The sequence below is a fragment of the Lepisosteus platostomus genome, chromosome 2 (genome assembly GCF_059453375.1).
Source record: "Lepisosteus platostomus isolate fLepPlt1 chromosome 2, fLepPlt1.hap1, whole genome shotgun sequence".
In the NCBI taxonomy this organism is placed as follows: domain Eukaryota; kingdom Metazoa; phylum Chordata; class Actinopteri; order Semionotiformes; family Lepisosteidae; genus Lepisosteus; species Lepisosteus platostomus.
The window spans coordinates 64,271,521-64,295,319 of NC_142612.1; the positions used below are offsets into that span (position 1 = coordinate 64,271,521).

The 23,799-nt window shown below is 44.8% G+C and overlaps 1 protein-coding gene across 11 annotated transcripts in view; it reads left to right on the forward strand.

The window, feature by feature from the left end:
* Positions 1-22,955, forward strand: part of lrch3 (leucine-rich repeats and calponin homology (CH) domain containing 3) — a 37,912-nt gene extending 14,957 nt beyond the window's left edge. For 2 of the 11 annotated variants that reach the window (XM_088612644.1, XM_088612709.1), the window contains 16 exons: positions 3,142-3,235; positions 5,282-5,402; positions 5,740-5,882; positions 7,057-7,136; positions 7,378-7,426; positions 7,534-7,653; positions 8,158-8,205; positions 9,038-9,091; positions 10,260-10,340; positions 10,993-11,091; positions 11,342-11,390; positions 11,825-11,938; positions 15,031-15,131; positions 15,753-15,890; positions 16,253-16,330; positions 17,065-17,528. In XM_088612644.1, the coding sequence (XP_088468770.1) occupies positions 3,142-3,235; positions 5,282-5,402; positions 5,740-5,882; positions 7,057-7,136; positions 7,378-7,426; positions 7,534-7,653; positions 8,158-8,205; positions 9,038-9,091; positions 10,260-10,340; positions 10,993-11,091; positions 11,342-11,390; positions 11,825-11,938; positions 15,031-15,131; positions 15,753-15,890; positions 16,253-16,330; positions 17,065-17,259 (1,564 nt within the window). In that variant the 3' untranslated portion in view covers positions 17,260-17,528. Of the gene's footprint in view, positions 1-3,141; positions 3,236-5,281; positions 5,403-5,739; positions 5,883-7,056; positions 7,137-7,377; positions 7,427-7,533; positions 7,654-8,157; positions 8,206-9,037; positions 9,092-10,259; positions 10,341-10,992; positions 11,092-11,341; positions 11,391-11,824; positions 11,939-15,030; positions 15,132-15,752; positions 15,891-16,252; positions 16,331-17,064; positions 17,529-20,345 lie in introns of those variants that run through there. The other 9 variants (XM_088612658.1, XM_088612678.1, XM_088612653.1 and 6 more) reach the window with 9 other exon arrangements.
* The last annotated feature ends 844 nt before the right edge of the window (positions 22,956-23,799 follow it).

Below are 23,799 nucleotides of genomic sequence, written 5' to 3' on the forward strand. Positions count from 1 at the left end.
CAAAACACATGATGTTGACACTTGGTAACTTACACTAAGGTACAGCTGGGTTATAAAAAAATTTAATTATGGGGTTGTCCCTGCAGTATCATATTGGTGGCAGTACATGATCAGTCACACACAGACTTTTACTCAGATTCACACACTGTTTACTGCTACATCACTATACATACTGTACATCACACACTTTTCTCCCAGTATACACACTGCTACATACACCTTACACATTCTGCATAAAGGTTCTGCAAAAACAAAATCAATGTTTCAGCTGTGGAGATCAAACATAACATAAGAGACTCCACTGCTGAAATGTTTTTTTTTGTCTTCTTACTTTTTATACTGTGCACAGACATGTTATAACACTGTATACACGAACAGACTAAAGGACAGATGCTGTAAACACTGACACACTTCACAGGCAGGCTCTGACATGCTGTACACACATGACAAGCTCTCTAATACTGGACACATACATTCTTAATGTACTTTTCACACAGGCATGCTAACACACTGAAGCACTTTTGAAGCACTTTGTTTTGTCTGGATAAAATACTCGCACAGGCTCATGCTGTACAAACAGATTTTAACAAAGCAGACGCAGGCTACAGGTACCTTCATACACACTAGACTCTTTCGCACTGTACACACAAATACTAATGATGTACAAACACAGACATGTGCTTTAATAATACTACACACACAGGCATTTGTATACAGTTCTGGTATCTTTGTATATATATATAGTTCATTAACTGTTAAAGTCAAAATGAAAAACATTTCAAGTTGGGTGGGTTAGGATCAATTGGCTAAGGTTTTTTTAATTAACTTTCCATTGATACTACTGCATAGCACCCGTGAAGAACACTGTAAGTGCATACTGAATTGACTTATTGCATTCACTCTGTATATACTAATTTTAAATGCTCACTTCACACCCACCCCTCTGCCCACAGCTTAATAATGAGGAAGAGAGAGACAATGAGAGAGGGAAGGAGTGCAGGAGGGAGGGTATGAGAGGGAGGGAGACAGGATAAGAATGAAAGAGCGAGGATAAGGAACAGAGGGCGCGGGAGAGAGAGGCAGCCCAGGAAACAGCTGTGCCACTCTGAGAGACAGCTGGGCTGGGGGAGGGGGTAATAACAGGGTCTCCCAGCTGGAAATTCACAGGATGTCGGAGAGAGTGAGAGACAGGAACAGAAACAGACAGAGACGGCTGGGCAGGGATGGGGCAGGAAACATGGAGAGGTGGATAGAGAAAATAACAAAAACAGTTGTAAGAGGGTCCTGAGGAGAGAGAGAAACAAGAAAGGAGAATCCAGATAGATGGAGAGACATTTGGGAATGTTTTGATAAGTGGGAACCTTATAGCAGTCTGGTCACACCCACCTGAGCCTAGTTACATTCAGTCCAGCCCAGTGTCTACGTAAGGGGAATACTTAACTAGGCCTGGTTGTTTAAATCACCACTGGTATTGAATATGGATCCTTTCCACCCCACCACGGCATTGACTTCGGCATTACTCGGTCCTGACAGCTCTGGTTCCAGCCTGGGCCGTGTCACTAGCAGTCTGTGACGGCCTTTCCCCAGGCAGCAGTGCCCAATAAGCCAAAATAGTTGTTTGGGCCAGGTCTCCTGGGACTCTCCAGGCTCCTGCAAGCTTGTGAAGACCGCAGGAAAATCAGTAAAAGATGTGCCTTTCCTCCACTAAGAACGGACTTTTCCTGTCAGGCTCCAGAGAGCTGCAGTGTGTCATGGCAGGAATGACTCTGACAGGTGGGCATATTGGCGGAGCACACCCGCATGTCTGAATCTTGCCCGAGCACAGCGGGAGGAGCAGCTGTAATGTCAAGTCACATGATGAATATTTTGCAGAGTTATCTGCTGCTTTTCTCCAAAGTGGCTGGAACAGTATTGGGCAAAGCACCCTACCGAAGGGTACAGCACCTTTCTCAGGTCAGGAGTCCAGACCCAAGCCATTCCAAAATGGTTGGGAGTAAAAAGGAAAATAAAGGTAGTCTAAAATGTATAAAAATACCTGGGTCTTTTCTTCACTACGTTGTTAGTGTGTTCAGCTGCCCTGTGTAACACCTAACAGCTCCAAGAGCTGAGGGGACAGTATCTTCAGGTATTTGATGCAAATGTTTCAAAGAACCAGGTTCTCTAAGTCACACAGGCCCAGCTTAAAATATCTTGGGTCCACAGAAAGTGTTAAGCAATGAAATGAAAGTCTGCAGTCAGCACAGTGCAGCTGCACTTCTGCGGGGAGGGCATCAGCATGCTGCCTCACAGACAGGCAGTGTCTCCAGAGGAGCATGTGAGTGATTTCATAGAGTTTACACTCAGGGCTGAACAAAGGCCTGATTCTCAAAACTACAGAGTAAAGCCAGATTGAGTCAGTCTGGCAAAAGGCGGGCCAGCAGTACAGGAACCCTAGGGCACTACACTGTAAGAATCCCATGAAGACAAAAACTGCCTTATCGTAATTCTTGACATAAATGCCACTGGGTTACCCTTTAATCTGTTTCTTTTAATTGATGGAGGACTTAAAATACTTGGAAGTACAGCAATCTTTAAACAAAATGCTTTAGCTTAGGGGAACACAGAATTGTACAATTTAGTGTGTCTTAAGATAAAAACAAGCTGATTCTGCTGCTAATTAGATTGCAGGGCTGACCATCATTACTTACCTGTCTGGAACTGCCTGGTCTGTTTTTTTCTGTTTTGAGAGTATCACAGTAAACAGTAAGGGTGATTTTTACTTAAGTTGTTCAATGCTGGTCCCATGTCCTTAAACGTGTATATGTGTGTGAGAATAATGTAATAATTACTGATTTATGTATTGAAAATGCACATATACTGCACAAACAGGGTTCAAATATTAGTATAAAACTAGCATAACAAAATTTAATTTTGAAATCAAATTAAAATCTAAAAAATATTTTCCCCCAGTTTAAACACCATCCTATCACAAATCAATTATAAAAATATACATGTTGTTCAGTACACTAGTGTACCACTTTAAATGCTGTTCTGACAAACATTGCTTTATATTTGCATTGCATGACATAGTGAATGTTCACAGTTGTAGGAACCTCCTGATAACGAGTGTAGTTTACATTTATGCTCCCCTCTCTCTTTCAGCATGGAGGATCTCTATCCTGGCCGGCTATATGGAGCATTGGACTCTGGGTTCAACAGTGTGGACAGTGGGGACAAGCGGTGGTCAGGGAACGAGGTGAGAGGACCCCAAGCGCATATACTGTCTGAGGATACAGCCTCTAAAACAGCTGCAGGCTGGGAGTACACTCCATAATGCAAACACAAACTGAGGAGTAAAAATGATGTTCTGAGCTACACTTATTAACAGTTGGAATGCCTAAAGCAGTTGGTCATATCCCCCACACTGTCCTCATTTACTATCTGCCTTTACTGGCCTGTTTTTGTCTTCTGTGTGTAACTCCCTCCCCTTTTCCTCTCCCATTACCTTGTCCCCCGTAATAATAATTATTAAGAGGCTCACTGTCTGTTCCTCTGGTGGTGACAGGAGATCACATGCTTTACTGCCAGCTGTATTGAGTTTCCTCCTCCCTCCCCCAATAGGAGTGGAAAATCTTCTGATTGTGGCATGTCTGGAAATTCTGGGATGGGTGGTTATTTTGAGAAAACATTGTGTAATCCCATGATATTTCTTGCTGTGTAGCAGAAAGTGCAGCTCTCTCTCTGCTTTCCTCTGCTGGCACAGCCTGCCCTTCTCTGCGCAGACAGATCTCCTTGTGCCACTCGGTTTCTGTGTCCAGGCTGTAGTTACTTAGCTTGTACTTTGTCTAGGTCTTGTTCTACTTGTTGTCTCTCATCTTGGTCAGATGCTCAGCCAGTATGTATGTTTATTTTAGGTCCTTGTAGAATTCCAGTTTGTGTTATGTTTATGTACAGAAGTGTGAAAAAGTAAGTACACCCCATGAAAAGGTTTGTCTTTTTTTACATTTTTAGACAAAAGGATGTTTGTTCATCATTTCAACAATACTGATAGATAAAGTTGATTTAGTGTTAAAAAATCACATTGAAAAATCACATTTTGCACTCATTTGTACTATTTAAATAAACAGAAATTAAATTTCCTTGTGCGGAAAAATTTAGTACACCCCTACCTTTATCATTGCATCAAATGCCTACAATTAGGATCAGGTGCACCAAAACAGGTGAAAATGAATAGAAAATCAATAGAGAGTAAGTTGGAGGGCACTGCCTTATATAAACATCCGAAACCTGTGGTCTGCTTTGGTCTTAGCAATTGAGGTGTGTGGCTACATCATGTCAAGATCAAAAGAGCTCTCTAAGGCCCTCACAAGAAATATTGTTGATGCCTATGAGTCCGGGAAGGGTTTTAAAGCCATTTCCAAGCAATTTGTAGTCAATCACTCCACTGTCCAAAAGATCATCTACAAATGGAAACAATTTCAATGGCAATCTGTTGAGGCCACGTCGTCCCACCAAATTCAGCCCAGGAGCTGACCGAAAGATGCTGCAGGAAGTCTCCAAGAACCCCAGGATAACATCGAGGGATTTACATGCAAGTCCATCTGTCAAAAAGCTGAAGCTGAACCATAAGTGGACCTTGCAACAAGACAAGGACCCAAAACACTCAAGCAAATCCACAGAAGAATGGCTCAAAAAGACGAAATGGAGGGTTATGGAATGGCCAAGTCAAAGCCCAGATCTTAACCCCATAGAAATGCTGTGGGAGGACTTGAAGGGGGCAGTACATGCATGAAAGCCCTCAAACACCACACAGTTGAAGGAGTTCTGTAAGGAGGAGTGGGCAAAAAATTCTCCAAGTCGATGTAGGTGACTGACAGACAATTACGAGAAACACTTATAAGAAGTGATTTCTGCCAAAGGGGCCAACACCAGCTATTGAAGCTAGGGGGTGTACTTATTTTTTCCACAGCAGACAATTGCATGTCTGACTTTTTTTGTTGAATAAATGATTGCAAAGAATGTTATTTGTTAAATTACATCACCTTTATCTATCAGTATTGTTGAAATGAAGATCAAATATCCATACATGCAAATATGTTGAAAAACACACACCTTTTCATGGGGTATACTTACTTTTTCACAGCACTGTATGTGTGTCCCACTGATGAGGTGTCAGCCTCTGTCTCCTCTTTCTCTTAACTCTCATATGAGATCTGCCCTGTCTTCACTCTGCTTTTCCATTCATAGTCATCTCGTTCACTCTTTCCATCATTCCTCTGTTTCCCTCTCCTCGTCTCCCCAGCCCACAGATGAGTTGACGGACCTTCCCTTGCGAGTGGCGGAGATCACAAAAGAGCAGAGACAGCGGAGAGAGAGGGAAAGGGAGGAAAGTAGGACTGGGGCACTGGTCTCCAATGGTACAGGTGAGAAAAAGTGATTGGGGAAATTTGCACCTAACTCTCTGCATCTCTATCTCGAATTATCTGTATGTGTTTGGGCTGATTACCCTTCTGTCTCTGTGATTGACTGTCTCAGTGTCCAACTATACCATTGTCTGTGCTTCAGTGTAACTGTCTCATCATTTATCTGTTCATCAGCTGATTGTGTTTTGTCTCACTGCATCTTTCCACCCCATGTATATCTGCTTGTCTTATTTTATAATCAGTTTCATGTTCTCTGTCTTACCATGGGTTCTCTGGGTCCGTCTCTCAGTCTTTGTGTCAGAATGTCTCACTGTGTTGGTTTGTCCATGTGTCCCAGTGGAGGCGGAGCTGGAACAGATAGACTTCATTGACAGCTGCGCAGGGGAGGACGAGGAGGAGGAGTCTCGGCACAGAGGGGCGGAGCCAGCGAGCCTCAGCTCACAGTTCATGGCTTACATAGAGAGGAGGATTACCAGAGAGGTAGAGAGAAGGGGGAGTGGAGACATGAGAGGATGTGTGTGAGATGAAGAAAGAGAGAGAGCTGCAGGTGGAAGGGGGAGGGGGTAGGGGGGAGGAGGACGGGAAAAACAAGGGAGGGGTTTGGAGAAGGTAGCGGGAGAGATGGAAAGCAAGGATGCGTTAAGCGGATGTTTGTGAACTTGAAAGCTAGGAGAACAAGCACATGAAATGAATGATACAGTGAGTGTGGTGCAGAGAAAGGCAGTACAGGAGGCACTGCAGGGGAGAGAGACTGCTCTGCACTGAAGGGGGTATAGGGTTAGGATTCCTGAATTGTAACTGGAAGGTGGTGGGTTCAAATCCCAGGTGAGAGCAAGGAATTACTGAAACCTGAACTGTTCCACTAATATACCAAGCTGTATTAAGAAGTGCAAGCGTAAATCATCTGGGATATAAAGGTCATCCAAATAAATTAGTACGTAGTAAGCTAAGTAAGGTGGCGAGGTGTGTAGGTGAGAGGTGTTAGTGGAGAGAAAGTTTGAGGATGACTGGGAGTGAGTGAGAGGTGATGAAGCCCTACAAACAAATCTCTCATCTTGGCTAGAAAAAATAATCAGCAGTTTACAAATGTAACCTACATCAAAAGGCCAATAGAAATATTTAAGTAAATTCCAGAGAACCAGTTATATTGTGGGAGGATTTTGTTTTGATTGTATAGGCTGTGAGAATAAGTATCTGTGCAGGACGTGCATCTTAAACATCTCAAATCAGATTGTCCTGGGAACTGTAGTGCAATATCTTCTGACTCATTGGAAGAGTGCATCTTAATTGACTTTCTAAGCAGCTGAGTTCCATACATTCTGAGCTAATAGCATGCACGGTTATCATATATACACAAGGCAACAGCTGCTGTAAGCAGTAGAACTACTGCACCTACACCAGAACCATAGTGTTAATCCTAGCCACCCTGGCTGAAAGAATGCAGCTGGTTACATTATTACAGAGAAGAAAACTTGAAGCTCGTATTTTTTTATTGGACCATAAAGATTTGAAATGGCAACCTTAACTTTTGTTTAGTTGTGAGTGGCTAGCACTAAAAAAAAACTTAGAGGTCTGTGGTGTTTAAGTGAGATGGAGAGTGTAAGAACAGGATGGGGTAGTGAAACATTGAGCTGACCCTCTTTTGTGGTTCCAGGGCTCTCCAGTAAAGTCCAGTCCCACCAGAGACCCAGTGCGGACAGATGACCCCCGGAGACACCCCATACTCCACAGCAGGTGCAGAAACCATACCGTTCACTCTGTACTAACACTGTTCTAAGAGCTCCTCTCATACTGCACAGTATAAAGCACACCACACACTACACTGATACTATTCACACAGAGAACACCCTACACCTGTGCAGACAGTATACTGTGCACTCACTGTGCCAGTACTGAACACAAAGAGCACGTCTCATAAAGCTGAGTGCCGTGGGCTCTTGCCTAACTTCTCTCATCCTCTTTCGGTCTTTCCCAGAAGCCTAGTGGACAGTGGGAGTACATCGCCCTCTACTGTTCAGAGCCAGGTACTGCAAAATTCTTGGTGTGTGTACATGTGTGACAATAATTGGGTTCCCGTGGATCAGTGAATTCCATGCCCACCGCTTTGCTCTTCCCTGTCCCCCCGTCTCAGCGGATGTCAGGAGGGGTGGAGAGGGTGCGGCGGGAGGCCCAGATCGCAGCGCTGCAGTACGAGGAGGAAAGGCAACGAACGCGGCACCTGCAGAGAGACGCCATGCTCAGCTACGTCAAGGTCAGAGACGCACTGACACCAAGAAACACAGATGTGCTGTACCACTAGCACTAAAACACAAAACAACCCGTGGAGAAGAGTCTAAACTAGCACTGAGAAACATATTCTGATATTTGAGCAAGTTCATTTGCATGTATCTGAAAAATGTCCATTTGATCAGGTGTTACAGTTATGACCTGGATTCTCAGTACGAAGAATATGGGGATGTTACTACTCAAGCACACCAGAGCAATCTGTGTGTATGAGCTGAAGCAGAAGGGAGGGGTCACAGTGTGAAACAAGTAGGTCACTTGATTAGAAGCGGATATTGATCAAATACCATTTTCTCAACTATCTGAACATTTCAAATCATTACAAGTTACACATCAGGTCTGTGCAACACTGGTTTAAACTGGCCCCCAGCTTATGCCAGTGATTTAAAGGGGGCCCTATCCCCTCTGACACATTACAGGGCGCTGGTCGCACTCCACTGTGATATAATGGTTTTGTTTTTCTACTCTTCAGCACAAAGCAGTTCAGAGTCCCTCAAAGCAGAGTCCCACAGATAGCGAGGTGAGTTGCTCTGGACTGCTGTCTTGCTGTCTCATATTCATATTCACTCTTTCCATCTCCCGCACTCTCATACCATTTCCCTTTTTCATACTTCTTTTTTAAATGCTTCTTTCCAAGAGTGCCTGAGGGAGGGAATTCACTCCTGGGGACCTCAGAACTTTTTGGGAGGCCAGACTTTTACAAGCTCAGAGTGGAATTTGGCCAGGGCATGGTGATTAACACCCCTGCTTTTATGAACAGTGCCATGGGATCTTTAATAGCCAAGTAGACAGACCCACGGTTTAATGTGTCAGCCAAAGGACAGTATCTCTGACAACACCTGTACTGTCGACCCGTGGTATGCATAATGGTTTAGAATTTCTCCAGAAGGTCCACTGATTACAGCAGCAGCTGGGTTTTCCTTTGAGGTCTCCCTGCCCAGTGCATACCAGGAGTAACACTGAGTTGGGCTCTAAGGTGGTAACACAGCTGTGAGAAAGTGGTAATATTTCTGTTGGGTTGGAATTACTCATGCTGGGCTCTCTCGGTTTGCCAATAAACAGTGCAACTTCTTGGTGGGCGCCTGCAGGCGTGCAGTGAGGTCGTTGAGAGACGTGCTACTCTTGCTGCGCTTGCAGAGCTCGTAGTGCATCCATCTGATGGGTGGGGGGGAGTGCCTACTGTGGGGCAGAGGCTTTTCACACTGGTGAAGGGAAAAAGAGATCCTGTAGTAGCAGGACTTATTTTGTGAATATGACTGTACGTGTCCCAGGCTCCCCTGCGTTACCTCTCCTGCCCACCTGACTGTCCCTCCCTCTATGTGACCTCACTCCCTGTCTCCCCTCCCCCCCAGAGCTCATTCCCCTCCAGGCGCTCCACACATACGGACGACTCCGCCCTCTTCATGGTAAGAGCATGCCTCCACAGAGTGATGCCAATCCATCTCTCTCACAGTCTTTAGCTTGTAGTTGCCTCTGCCACCAACATAGTGATTAAAATTTGCATGCATATCGATGGAACAATCAATAAATTGATCAGAGAGTCTTTGTATCTGTATGTTGGTCTCTCTGTCTGGCCAACAGTCACTCTGGTCTCCAGTGTAGTGCCGAGGAGCTCTCATTGACTGTCCAGCTTGTGCGCAGAGAAGGGGGCTGCAGCTGTAGCCCCTGTATCTGATTGGCTCGTTGCTTATCCCTCTGCCCACGTGACTATCCTGGAGACTGGGGCTTTCGTTGCATGTCCAGCCCTGACTCTGCATGCAGCAACTCTCCCCTCTCTTTTGTCTTGAAACCTGAGCACCACAGAGCCACAGCCCTTCCCCTTTCATTCTTTCAACATCTCCCTCTGTCACCCTCCATTTTTCCCTCCCTCTTCTTCATGTTGTGTGTACTTATTGCCCCAGGATGGCATATCTGGATTTTAAAAGCCCAGGGCAGTGGCTTGAACCAGCTTAAACCCCACTGCCCAGTGTGTTAGTGGGTAAGTGAGGCACTGAGAGGTTCCCATTTCTGTTGCTGGCAAATTAGTCATCTGATTCAAGTTCTCTGGAGTGGACAGTTAGCCCACTGTGAAACATAAGCATGTGTCTCTGAGGGCTAACTCACTCTGACTCACAGGTGCTTGTGTGCTTGGTTCACAAACTGCTCTGCTTGAGTTGTGGAGTGTGTGCAGAATTGTGGAAGTATCGGTTATCACACATCTGTTTAACACAAAAGCACTCAACCTTTTTTTTATGATTGACAGCACTCCAATAAATCTTGCCACAGCTGTGTTTCTAGTCCGACCAGACAAACCCATCTCTCTCTGTTACAGATGTCCTGATCTAAGAGAATGCAGCTTGCATGACTTGGGGGAAAAATATAAATGTCCTGTTATATCGTCAGTGTCTCTGCAGCGCAGCTCCCCACAGCTGTGCTGGCTCTGTGCTGGGCCTTCACCCATCGCCTGACTGACTTGAATGACAGCTGCCCTGTCCTCTCTGCTCTGTACATCTGCTTTTCGGTCTGTACTGCCTTTCAGAGCCTCTCTGTTCTTCTGTTTCTGTCTGTTATTCCTCTGACCTTGACTCTGCGCAGAACGGCTATCAGCCCCTCATGGTGTTTGAGATAGACAATAACACCAACACCATAAAGAGGAGACCGGGCACCCACAAGCAGGTGACTTGAGTTACTCACTGCCTGCATCTGTATGTAGTGACACACACACTGCCTGCGTCTCTAGACAGTGATGTGCTCACACTTACTGCCCTCGTCTCTACACAGTCACACACTTCCTGTGACTGTACACAGTGACATAAGCACACTACTGTTTGTGTCTGTACAGTAACACACACACTGCCAGCAACTTTACACAGTGGCACACACACTGCATCTGTACAGTTACACTCATACTACCACTGTCTGTACTCAGTGACACACACTTTTTGCTTCTGTACATAGTGATGTGCTCACACTTACTGCATGTGTCTGTACAGTTACACACACTGCCTGTGTCTGTATAGTGACACGCATGCACTTCTGCCTGTGCCAGTGACATACACGTTGCTTGCGTCTGTACACTGTGACACATGTACACTTCTGCCTTTGTTTGTACACAATACACACTGCTTGTGTATAAACTGTGCTCATACAGTGTTATTCTTGCTGTTACTGTGACACCCTTGTTCTGTACCTGCCTACTCTTTGGTTGTGGCTGGCCCTTTTTCTTCTCTCTCCTTCTTCTTTTGTTCTTCTCTTCTACTCTTTTTCTCCCATTCAAATTCTGTCATTTTGTTTCTCACTTTGATCTTTGCTACCTTCTGTTCTTCAGTCTCTCTCTGGGACATCCCATGATGGCTGTACTCCGCATTCTCCTCCTGATGTTTCTGCTGCTAAGCTTCCACAGGCTGCCCTCTCCTGTTCGTTGCAGGTATTGCACCTAGTGTCAATCATGGCATACTTGTTACAGGACAAACATACTGCATAATGCAGACATTTTTACACTTTGTACACAGTCTTTACAAACTTTGTGTGCTTTTTTGAATCTGATCTTTATTCAGACATTCATTTTCTGTTATTGTCTCTCTATCTCTTTCTCATCTGCTTGGGTTTTGAAACTCTTACACTGTCATTCAGTCCTGGTTGAATAACTGTCTGCTGTTCTCTACCTCTCCCTGCAGAGTGAAGACCGCTCTACCCTGTCTCCCAGCTCGTCTCTTCCACCCTCAGGTAAGAGTGCCAGACACTGCAGCCCCAGAGAGGAAGAGGGACACAGACACCACATCTCTGAACCAGGACCCTCTGCTGCACACATGTCTATTACTATGTACTTTATAATTGTCCTTTTTGGATTTATTCACAATCTTTGTTGTTTTTTTTTTAAGATTTACTCTAATCTGTTCTTTAGTTTTGGTTTATCTAATGGTCGCAGTGCTGATTAAGAGTAGGATGTTTCAGCATGTTCTATGTGGATAAAGCACTGTCTGCAGATACAATGATGGGCCTGTAGGGGGATTGTGTGTGTTTGTGAGCCTGTATGTTTTAATTTGTTCCCCAGTTGCGCTGCCCAGCTGCTCTAGCATTTTCTCCCTAGCCTTCTTGTGTTGTTCACCCTGCTGTTACCCTGCCCCTTTCCTGTGCATCTGCTTCCTGTCTTCCTGCAGCCCTCCAATCACCTTCCTACCCTGGCTCTGCTGCCCCGCCCCCTTTCCGAGGTCCCGCCCTCCGACCTGACAGTTTCCTGTTTCGCCTCAGCAAGAGAGAGGAGAGTAGGAGAGGTAGGTCTGGAGGTCATGACCTCTGACCTCTGCATGCAAGCTTTTGTATGGGAGGTATTATGTGTAACCCTGCATTTGCCTCCAGTACCAGAACTTGCGATGCAGTCCAACCAGGTGCCATCCTTTGTATTCCCATTTTTATGAGCTGTAAATGAACTTTATGCTGGTGAACTTAAACAAAGGTTGGTGCCAGGGCTGCATTTGTTTCAAAGTCACCAAACATAGGAGTAGAGCAACAAAGTGGTTATTGTTAGGATTGTACACTGGACAAAAAATTCACACCATGAGAACAATCTGCCTACATGGAACATCAGCACTGCAAAATGGAGTTGAGCATAGTTATTCAAACTGTTTGTCTGAATAGCCAGTGCGTGTAGCCTCATTGTGTGTATATACAGTGTAACTGTCAATGTGGAGATAAAATTGCAGCAGATATCCCCACAAAGATCGGAACTCCTGATAAACATATGATGCGGAGACTTCATTTTAAATGCAAATGACTTTTTTATAAACCAGTACATAGCAGTATAAACTTGTATGTAAGAGGGAAAGTAAGTCCATTCTAACTGTGTCTGTGTGCTTTTCTCAGTCTCTTCTGAGTTTTTAAATTCTCAGATTCAGAAATGCCTTACAAGCATAACATACAGTGCCTTGCGAAAGTATTCGGCCCCCTTGAACTTTTCAACCTTTTGCCACATTTCAGGCTTCAAACATAAAGATATACATTTTTTATTTTATGTGAAGAATCACCAACAAGTGGGACACAATTGTGAAGTGGAACGAAATCTATTGGATTTTTGAAACTTTTTTAACTAATAAAAAAATGAAAAGTGGGGCGTGCAAAATTATTCGGCCCCCTTGCGTTAATACTTTGTAGAGCCACCTTTTGCTGCGATTACAGCTGCAAGTCGCTTGGGGTATGTCTCTATCAGTTTTGCACATCGAGAGACTGAAATTCTTGCCCATTCTTCCTTGCAAAACAGCTCGAGCTCAGTGAGGTTGGATGGAGAGCGTTTGTGAACAGCAGTTTTCAGCTCTTTCCACAGATTCTCGATTGGATTCAGGTCTGGACTTTGACTTGGCCATTCAAACACCTGGATACGTTTATTTGTGAACCATTCCTTTGTAGATTTTGCTGTATGTTTGGGATCATTGTCTTGTTGGAAGATAAATCTCCGTCCCAGTTTCAGGTCTTTTGCAGACTCCAACAGGTTTTCATCCAGAATGGTCCTGTATTTGGCTGCATCCATCTTCCCCTCAATTTTAACCATCTTCCCTGTCCCTGCTGAAGAAAAGCAGGCCCAAACCATGATGCTGCCACCACCATGTTTGACAGTGGGGATGGTGTGTTGAGGGTGATGAGCTGTGTTGCTTTTACGCCAAACATATCGTTTTGCATTGTGGCCAAAAAGTTCGATTTTGGTTTCATCTGACCAGAGCACCTTCTTCCACATGTTTGGGGTGTCTCCCAGGTGGCTTGTGGCAAACTTTAGACGAGACTTTTTATGGATATCTTTGAGAAATGGCTTTCTTCTTGCCACTCTTCCATAAAGGCCAGATTTGTGCAGTGTAAGACTGATTGTTGTCCTATGGACAGACTCTCCCACCTCAGCTGTAGTTCTCTGCAGTTCATCCAGAGTGATCATGGGCCTCTTGGCTGCATCTCTGATCAGTCTTCTCCTTGTCTGAGCTAAAAGTTTAGAGGGACGGCCAGGTCTTGGTAGATTTGCAGTGGTCTGATACTCCTTCCATTTCAAGATGATCGCTTGCACAGTGCTCCTTGGGATGTTTGAAGCTTGGGAAATCTTTTTGTATCCAAATCCGGCTTTAAACTTCTCCACAACAGTATTACGGACCTGCCTGGTGTGTTCCTTGGTCTTCATGATGCTCTCTGCGCTTTCAACAGAACCTTGAGACTATCACAGAGCAGGTGCATTTATACAGAGAATTGATTACACACAGGTGGATTCTATTTATCACCATCAGTCATTTAGGACAACATTGGATCATTCAGAGATCCTCGCTGAACTTCTGGAGTGAGTTTGCTGCACTGAAAGTAAAGGGGCCGAATAATTTTGCACGCCCCACTTGTCATTTTTTTATTAGTTAAAAAAGTTTCAAAAATCCAATAGATTTCGTTCCACTTCACAATTGTGTCCCACTTGTTGGTGATTCTTCACATAAAATAAAAAATTTATATCTTTATGTTTGAAGCCTGAAATGTGGCAAAAGGTTGAAAAGTTCAAGGGGGCCGAATACTTTCGCAAGGCACTGTACATAAAAGTGTTAAAGAGATTTGTTCATTATAACAATAAAGCAGACAATAAAATACAAAATTACATGCCAGAGCAAATAGGCAAATACAAAGTAAGGATATAATAGCAATGACAGAAGAATCAACAATATTCTGTAGTAATATGTAAAATAAAAATGTATTACCAGCAGTAACCTTTAACATTGAGTATGAACCACAGAGGTGTCTCTGTGTCATGTTTGCAGAGCCCTCACTGTGTCCTTCAGACTATGACACTTTGAACCCCAGGGATGTCTCTGCGTGGAGTTTCTCATTGTCTCTCAGACGTGACATGTTTAACCCCTGGGATTTGTCTGTGTAGAGGGTCTCACTGTGTCCCTCAGGCTGTGACAGGCTGCAGTGAGCTTCAGGGCCTGCTATCCGAGAGGACTCTTGAGATTGAGTTCTTGGTTTTAAACAGGAGTAATTTGGGTTACTTTTATGTGGGTGTTGGCCTAATTCAGCTCTGTGTGCATCAAGTGTTTTTTTTTGCTTCACTTTTTGCTTACAGTGATTTGGTAGACTTCTGTGAACAGCGTCTGTGCTGAGCGCTTGTCCCTTTGTGTGTAGTCCTGCTGACTGAATGCACCTCAAACCTCATTTGTGTATTGCGCAATAGGCAGGATAACACTAAAGATTTCTGACCAAATATATAAATGTATATTTATTTTGTACCATTTTCTGATGGCATAAGACACTGCAGCCTGGATGTCTGTGTAGAGCAGGAATTGAATTTGTGTGTCGTGTAGGGTCTCTCGGAGGCTCCAAGTCTGAGCGTCTCTCTCTGTCTCGCTCCCAGCTGCAGGGTCCGCGGCCGCCAGGCCAGAGTCAGGCGGCGTGAGCCCTCCCAGCAGTGCTGCGCAGGGGGAGGAGGCTGAGCTAGTGGAGCAGCTGCGCAAGGTGTGTTTCTCCGTTCCGCTCAGACTGTTCTGATCATGACTCTGTCCTCTTAAGATTTAAACGTTTGTTTTTCTTCTGCTTGTGATCACCCGTGAAAGCTGCAGTGATGGGATGATAATAGGTGAGGTTTGTATGAGTGAGAAAATAAAAGTTACAGTCCTCAGCATGACCTTTCATGTTAAGATAATTTGGTCACCGTAGAAATAGTAGTTGCTGTAGATGAAATTAAATTGGGTATTTACAGTTTTGATCTTAGAAACAGCTCAATCACTGCTCTTCTGTAAGTCCAAGAAAGCATCCCCTCTGAACTGTGCATTCGTTAAAGTACTCCAACTAAACTAGTAGGTTAAAATAATGCATATTTAATACCTTGACCATGTTAACATTGGTTGTAAGAGACCTTAAATTTTTGTTTTAAATTAAAAATGGTGCTGTTGCTCCCACTACGTCATCACTCCACACATTAGCCTCAGCTTTGCCATCTGCAAGCCTGCTGCAGAATTGGCCTGGGCGGCTCTGGTGTGGTGGGTGATGCAGCTCAAGTATGTGCCTGATGGCCAATCCCACGGTTGTGCACAGAACTGTAGAGATACCCTCTCACAGCTGTGTTGTGTCCCCCAGAGCATCGAGTCCCGGCTGAAGGTGTCACTGCCCAGCGACCTGGGGGCAGCATTGACGGACGGCGTGGTGCTCTGCCACCTGGCCAACCATGTCCGGCCTCGTTCTGTGCCCAGTATCCACGTGCCCTCGCCTGCTGTGGTCAGTACTTCTGTCTCCTTAAGAGTCTTTCTGTCCATTTCAGCCCTTCTAACAGGCTGTGTATCAGTTCTGTCTTTCTTGCCAGCTAGTGTCATTTGCTCATACATCTGTTTGTCTCCATTTCTACCTGTTCATGCCTTTGTCCACCAGTAACATCTGTGCAAGTCTGTCATTCTGGAAGTATGTGGTCAGTTTCCTCTGTCAGCTGACCTCTCTTTCTGTCATCTCATCAGTTTTTCTGGCTCTTCGCTGTGACCATCTCCTGCTCTCTACCTCTACACATCTTGCCCTGTCTCTCCACCTGCTTTGTCTTTGCCAGCCTCTGTGTAACCTTGTCAAAATGCCTGTCTCTGACTCTGCAGCCCAAACTGACAATGGCGAAGTGTCGGCGGAACGTCGAAAACTTCTTAGAAGCGTGTCGGAGGATTGGAGTGCCACAGGTAAGGGCAAAGAGGAACAGATGCTCTCCTGGCTGACGAAACGGACACACCTCCTGACTGATAGCTGACTGACAGATTCACGCTTGATCTGACTGACAGACACTGAAACTGGCGAACACACTGCCTGACTGACAGGCACTGAGACTGATGAACACAGACATTACAGTTAAGGTCCTGTTGTCAGGCAGTTGTTGATTCTGTAGTACACATCCAGACTTGCGAAGCTCTGAAATGAAATATGTTGATTGAGTGTGTACGTGTATGTGACAGGTCTGTATACCAACACTGTTTGACTCTTGTAGTTGTAGTGAATATAGAGATTTCTTGTATTAACCGTGGCCTGCTGTATGCTACTAACAGGCTTTCTCTCTTTCTCTCTCCCCTTCTCTAACCCCTTTTCTTCCTCCTCCTTTTTACTTCATTCTCCATCTCACCTGCTCTGTCTTTCTCCGTTCCTCCCTCTCACTGTCTCACCCTCTCTGCTCTGCTGTCTGTCCTGGACCCTCTCTCACTTTTTTCCCCTCTTACCCGTCCCTGTGTTTTCTCTGCTGCCCTGATTTTGTCTGATTCTGCCACTCTTATCTCTCCTCCTCTTCATCCTCTCCCATCTTTTCCAAATTGTCATTCTTCATCATCCCTACCGACACGTGTGAATATTCCATCTCTCATCCCATTTCTCCCTTCCATTCCTGTTCTCTCACACCCACTCTCTCTCTCCTTCCTCCGTGGGCCAGGAACAACTGTGCTCGGTGGGTGCAGTGTTGGGAGGTGAGGGGGGCTGCGTGTATCATACACTAGAGGCTCTTCTGTCTCTCAGCACACCCCCCTCAGCAGCCCCCCCTGGCCAGCTGGCCTGCTTTGCCCTCTTCTACCTCTCCGTCATGTCGCTGCTGTGTGCCCTCTACTGCCACCTGGTGCCACGCTTCTGAACTGGCACGCACTGTGCTCTGTCACACGGTATATGCGCACGATATGCGCGGTTGCGCACACACACATTCTTACTTGTCTAGAAATCAGGCAAGCACAAAGCACAAAAGCCAATCATGCATCATTCCTGCCCAGCAGGTGGACACACAGACACAGGCTGGAAAGTAAGGGATTTTTCTCAAGCATAACACATAGCTTGTGTATGACCCATCGCAGCCTGAAGTTTTAAAGCAGAGGGCATTCATGGGCATATAGCATTCACTCTCACTTGTTTTATTCCATCCTAATGTCTTCTTGGACTTTCACAAGTAGTGTGTGGACCTCCTGACCCTCATTCAGTTACAGAGTGCCGATACAGGCAAACATGAAAATGTGTCCCCAAGACTCCTTCTATGAGACTGTTTCCCTGTGCACTGAGCACACGGCATCCTAGTATCATGTCCTCAGACAGGATCTGTTACAAGCACAACAAATTAGACTTGTGGGGAGAGATAAACATATTTGTATAGCACTGCGCCTAATGCAGACACCTCTATTTGCACAAACAGCTGTGCACCCATTCCAGTTTTATGCACCTTAGATATACTGTATTAGATTGTCTTTCAAACCACCACACAAAGACACATCACACATATACCATACTGAAAACGCCCCCATTCAACCCCTGTGCACATCTGCATTCTCCCGTGAACTCTGCCTGGCCTACACTACAGCCTGTCCCATCCTGAAAAGGCAACCCTGTAGCCCCCACCACAAGTTGGACTGTGCTTTGACGGGACCTCTGCTGTCACTCTTCTCTGTCTCTCCTCTTGTCACTATTATGGTGAACCCTGACCCCCAGCAGTCGCAGCAACCAGCACCATCAGGGTGACAGTATTTAAACACTCCTTTCCCATTCTTGTTCAAGACAAGGTTTCAGAAAGATTTATAGAAGGGCACTGATGCCATTGACATGTGGTGTGAATTATTTGACCTGCCTGCACTTGCTGAATCTTTTGCTAGCCTCTAGCTCTTTGGAGACTCCATCTGTGGGACTAGACTGGGTGATGTTTTGCGAGCTGGAAAGAGTACTGTGATGCAAAGAGCAGCATCTAGTCACAAACCCTCTTCCAGACCTCTGGGCAGACTGCTTTGCTGCACACACAAGTGTCTGGAAACTCAGCCTTGTGCATCTTGTGCCTGACAGACATTCAAAGAGGAAGGCTGGTGTTTTACAAAAAAGCAGTTTTGGAAGTGTTCTCGAAAATAAGAGAATTGCACTAATTTTGGGAGTGTTTGTTTTGAAGTGGCAGATCTTCTCGTTGACTGTTATCACTATTTTCCCTAAGAAGGATGATGGAAATAGTAATATTTCCCAGGCCTCTATCCCTGGCTTTGGTGTGTGGAGACTTTTCACAAGTAGTGTTCTCCCTGTGGCCCCTGTCACCCGCTCCCTGCTGCCCCCTGTGCCTTATCGTGTGTAAATGCAGCTGGGGTGCCGGTCAGTTCAGGACACTGCTGTGCACAGAGGACTGGCAGTGTTTTCTCAAAGAAGGTCAGCTGCTCTCCAACAGATTTTTTATGCTGGAGCAAATACCAGTGTGGATTCTTCTGCGAAGACCTGTTCAGTTTTATTTCTTTATTTCTTCTTGTGATTCTCTGTGAGTGAGAAGTCCTGCAGGTGCATGTTGTACTGGTACTTCTCCTTTTGGGCGTTCAGAAAGTTGTTCAGAGAAGAGGCCCTGCTAGCTGCCTCAAACCTGACCACCAACCAGCTCTCTTCTGCCCTTCCTCTCCACAGTGATACAGGGGGTCAGACCCTGACCAGCAGAGAGCTGACAGTCCCCAATGCCCCTTGACCACTGCACACTGCTTATATGACTCCCAAGCTTTGACTCTGTGCACACGTTGATTCCACTAACACACTGGTGTGCTCACAGTATGCCTGCTATAGAATGTGCAACATATCTTCACAGTTATGATGTGTAGCGTTTTTTTTAACTAAATGAAGAAATCAGGGAATGAGTTTGATTGCGCTGCAAGCGAGAGTGTGTCAGACAGGTCCAGTGAAACAGTGTTGCAGTGTGTGTGTGAAAAACAGAGGGAGGTAAATGGATTAAATAGGCTTACATACCCTTTCCCTCTGTGTCACTGACTGCTTGTTCTGTTTATGCTTGTCATAATCTTGACCTGTCCATCTGTCTGTGTGCCTCTGGTTCTCTACTATGTGCCTCTTCTCCTGTGTAAGGTTTACCTAACAGTCTCTCTTCCCAGGGCTCTGCCCTTTTTCCTAAAAAAATAAAAATAAAAAAATCAAATCAAATCTGATTCTCGCAGCATCTGTTTTTCACATACTGTTAGGGGTCCAGCACTGATGCAGTTCATAAACACAATGCCTACAGGCTCTCTGACCTCTCAAACTCTGCCTGGCTGAATTCTGGTTTGTGACACTGACTTGATTTCTCTTCACTCCTGCTGTTTTTTCCATCCCTCTTCCTGCATTCTTCTTTCTTTATGCTAACCCTAGACTGCCACCCTAAGCTCTGGGCACAGACTTAAACTCAGACCTATCCTATAGAGCAGTTAGGAAATCTACCAAAACAGAATTACTGTGCTGTTTATTTGTTTCCAATTGTTCTACTGCACCTCTACTTCAGCCCCCTGTAATAGGATTGTAGGCCTGTATTTGAACATGATGCACGTAGTGATGGGTTGGGGCTCCAGTTAGAAATCACAACCAGTATTATATGGGCTGAGTGATGGCCTGGCCTCATCTGACATGAGGACCCTGAAGTGGCTCAGGGCTGAGCAGCTGGCTTCACCCCTACTCCTTCCTCTTTTTCCATATAATTTCTTTCATTTCCATTAGTTGATTCACTTTTTGCAACTTTTGTTATTGTTGTTTTAACTTTTATTTATCCATTGACCTGGCATTTTGTTTTTTTTTTCTGTTTAATTTTTGTTCCCTACCCCCATCCCATCACCCTGTGCATCTGTCTGCGTCTGTCCTTCTCTGCGTGTGCCCGTGCTCCTGTGTTGTGTTTCCCATGTGTGCCCCTGTTTCTCTGCCTGTTTTGTGTGGGTCTGTCCCTCCTGTGTCTGTCTGTAGGCCCAGCTGTGTCTGCCACTGCACATCCTGGAGGAGCGTGGTCTGGCCCAGGTGGCTGGAACAGTCCAAGCATTGTTGGAGCTGGCCCCCCCGAAACATCCCCCCACCTCTCCCATCTAGGACTTCCTCCCTGCCGACCCCGATCAGCCCAACTCATGAACCTAGAGAGACTGACGGCAACACACCCCCCCCTCACTTCCGCCGGGCTCACACTGACACCCCCAAGACTGGAACAGAGAGGCACCAAATTCCCCTAACGGCACACCCTTGCTGCCCCACCACCCTGCAGAGTCTCTGGTCCTGCAGCTACACAGCCAGAGAGGTACAGCAGATGGGGGGATTGCCTGGCACCTCCCGCTGAGTGACAGAGGGGATGTGGAGGCTCCACTCTTGCCTGTGTGACCTGCGCCAGGGTGGACAGACAGATGCTAACGGAGATGGAACTGTATAAGGAGAGTGAGGGTGAGAGAACAGAAGGGAGGGAGGCCCAGTTAGTCCCTTTACAATACGGTTTTATCTTTATATTTACACCACATCTCTCTGCTCCCTCCCCCACTCTCTCCCTCAAGGATGACTTTTGGCACTGTTGTTTTTTGTATTTTATTAAGATTAACATTATTCTAAAGTATTTTCTAGTGATCAGTGCCCTGTGTGTTGTAGGGGATATGGGTTGGTGGGTATTCTTTATATTCTAGGGTTTTTGTATTCTATTACATTCATGTAGTTCCCTCTGCTGCTAGCTGTGAGCTCGCTAGCTTTTGAGATGAGCTGCAGTTCTCACGCTCAGCCAGCAAGTAACCCTTCACATAGAACTAAAGACACTATTGCAGGACTGACACAACGATGGGGTTACATCACTGCACAGACCCTAGCTTCTTTAGGAGCTACAGAGGTGCAGGACCACAGGGGAAGGTTAGTACTTTGCAATAACGGCAGCACTATGGAGTGACCACTGCATTGAACAGTTACTGCTGCAGCTCATGATACTAATGGTGGCTGCATTTAAAAAGGAAGCCAGCCTTTCCTAATGACCATGCTCCCTTGCTTTGCAAAGGTTTGTACCTGCTGGGTTTTCCCCCCCTTACCCAGCTAGGTAACCCTGGGGTGAGAGGGGGATATAGACTTCTGCACAGAGCTCACTGTTTGAAACACAAAGCAAATCCAGCACTGTTATTTTTTTAAGATCAAGCTTTCATTTTTCCTTCCTGATCTTGGCATTAGGTTGTCCCCCAGCTCCAGGGAGTGAAATCAGGATCAGACAATCCCTGGAGATGAAGGGAAAAATACAGGGAGCACTTAAACTGGTTTTTATATTCATTTGAAATCCTGAACCAGTGTCAGTAGGTGCACTTCTAGCCTGCTGTTGTTGCAAGAGCACAGGGCAGCCATCTTCTCCCCAGCTCTAAGATGTGTTGATTCAAGACTTACTAAAGGGAGTCCTTTAGGATACCTAGTGACTGTCACCACCCACTCTCAGGTGGGGGGTCTCAGGGTGGTTGCATGTTTGCATGTGGGGAACCCTGTAGGACCTCAGGGCTGCCTGAGGTGTCCCAAAGTCCGAACCAGACTCACTTTGTTCTGACTAGTGGAAACCAGATAAGCGAGACTTGTCTTTAAAGTTAAAGACAGAGTTCTGTCTTTAAAGAGAACTCTGGTTTTCAATTATGAATATGCAATGTATAGAAACTTTCTTCATTTAAAAAAAATGAATGAATGTTTACAGAGCTGTTATAGATCTGACACGTGACAGCATGAAGATGAGATCAGCGTACAGTATGTGCATGTGCTGGCTGTTCAGATGAAACTTGTTACTGACCCATATGCTGACTTGTCTCCACAGACATTACTGCAACAGGCTGACTTTCTCACTTTGTTGCCATGTCAAGGCTGCAACCAAAAGTTTACAGCAAATTGTTGGCAATTTTTATCATTGAAACGGTGTTTACTTTCTAGTCTAAGTTCGTTCGCTGTGCACAAGACAGGCAGGACTTGTGAATGACCTGGGAGGAATGGCCAGTTACACAAATGGGCTTTTTTGTGTTTGTGGCTCAACCACATACATGTTGGGAATCATGCATGTGTAACTCACAGATCATGTGTGCTCCACCCCACCCCACCCAGGTTCTTCTGTGTTAATGGGAACACCGCTGTCCAGGCAGAGCAAGGCTTTTCAAGTGTTTAAATTTTGCAAGAATTATGGTTTTTAACCATTTCTATTACCTTTTTAATTGGCAGGGTTTTTAAAAAGGGATGTTACAGCTGTCATCTCTTCCTATTATTGTTCTAAATGTTATTTTCTTCCTGTATAGGTATTTTCAGCTGTTTTAGCTAATCTGGGTGTGAGGTTGGTGATCATGCGATGTCCCTGGTGCAGGGCTCGTCCCCTGCGTGACTCTGTACAGTAAATAAATACATTCCATACGTTTACAAGTATGTACTGCTTATTATATATATTATGTTATTTTAAAATCCCCTTTGGTCATTTTGAGTTTTTTTAGAATTTAGAGAAAAAAAAACATAAGTATATAACCAGTCGAAAACATTTTTATGACTTTTGAAATTAATATTCAGTGTAATTTAAAAAGAAATAAAATAAGTTTTCCAAGCCTATGTAGAGGTTTGTCCTGTGATGCTTTCTTTCAGGTTCTGGAGATCTGACCCTCCAGCATCCTGCTGTGTTACAAGCCCACATCAGACTGTGACCTCTGAAGCTGATCTTCCTCTCGCTAGGTGCACTGACAGTGTCAGTCTGTCTGTCACATTCATACCTAATCACACAGTTATCATGAGAACTAATGTTTACATCATTAGAACATATCAAAGTTAAGACCTGGATTAGCTATATTGACATCATGGCTGGGTATCGTGGGTAATGCCATGGAGAGTATTTAATGCATGAATCACTCCCTTATGGTCTTCTATTTTCATGATAAAAAAATTGAGTTCTCTGGAACATTCCATTGAGCCTGGGAATGTATTTGATCATTCTTCTCTGATTCAGGAGCAGCACTATCTTTTAAGTGTAATAGTGACTAAATTCTACAAAAATATTCTTAAATTATGTATTACTAGTGCACCTTACAATTGCAATGCAATATCCCCAGTTAAAAAAGGGCACTTTCACCTTGCTAACATTCTATTGCTTTTTTAGCCTTTCTGTAAAGCATTACAAGATCCTTTGGCATGAAAAGCACTATGTAAATGAAAGGAGCTTTTATTTTTATTTTCCTTCATTAATTGCTTGTGACACTGCACTCATCTACATTAAATGTCATATGCCAGGTGTTTGCCAAGATCCAGATTTTGTCAAGTCATTTTAAATTGCATTTGCATCTTCAGCAGTGTTTACTAATCTCTTCCAATTTGGTATCATTTGTCATCTTTTTCACCAAAAGAAGTACTTTACTCATAATGCCAGAATACAGATCATGAATATTAAAAGTACATATAATTT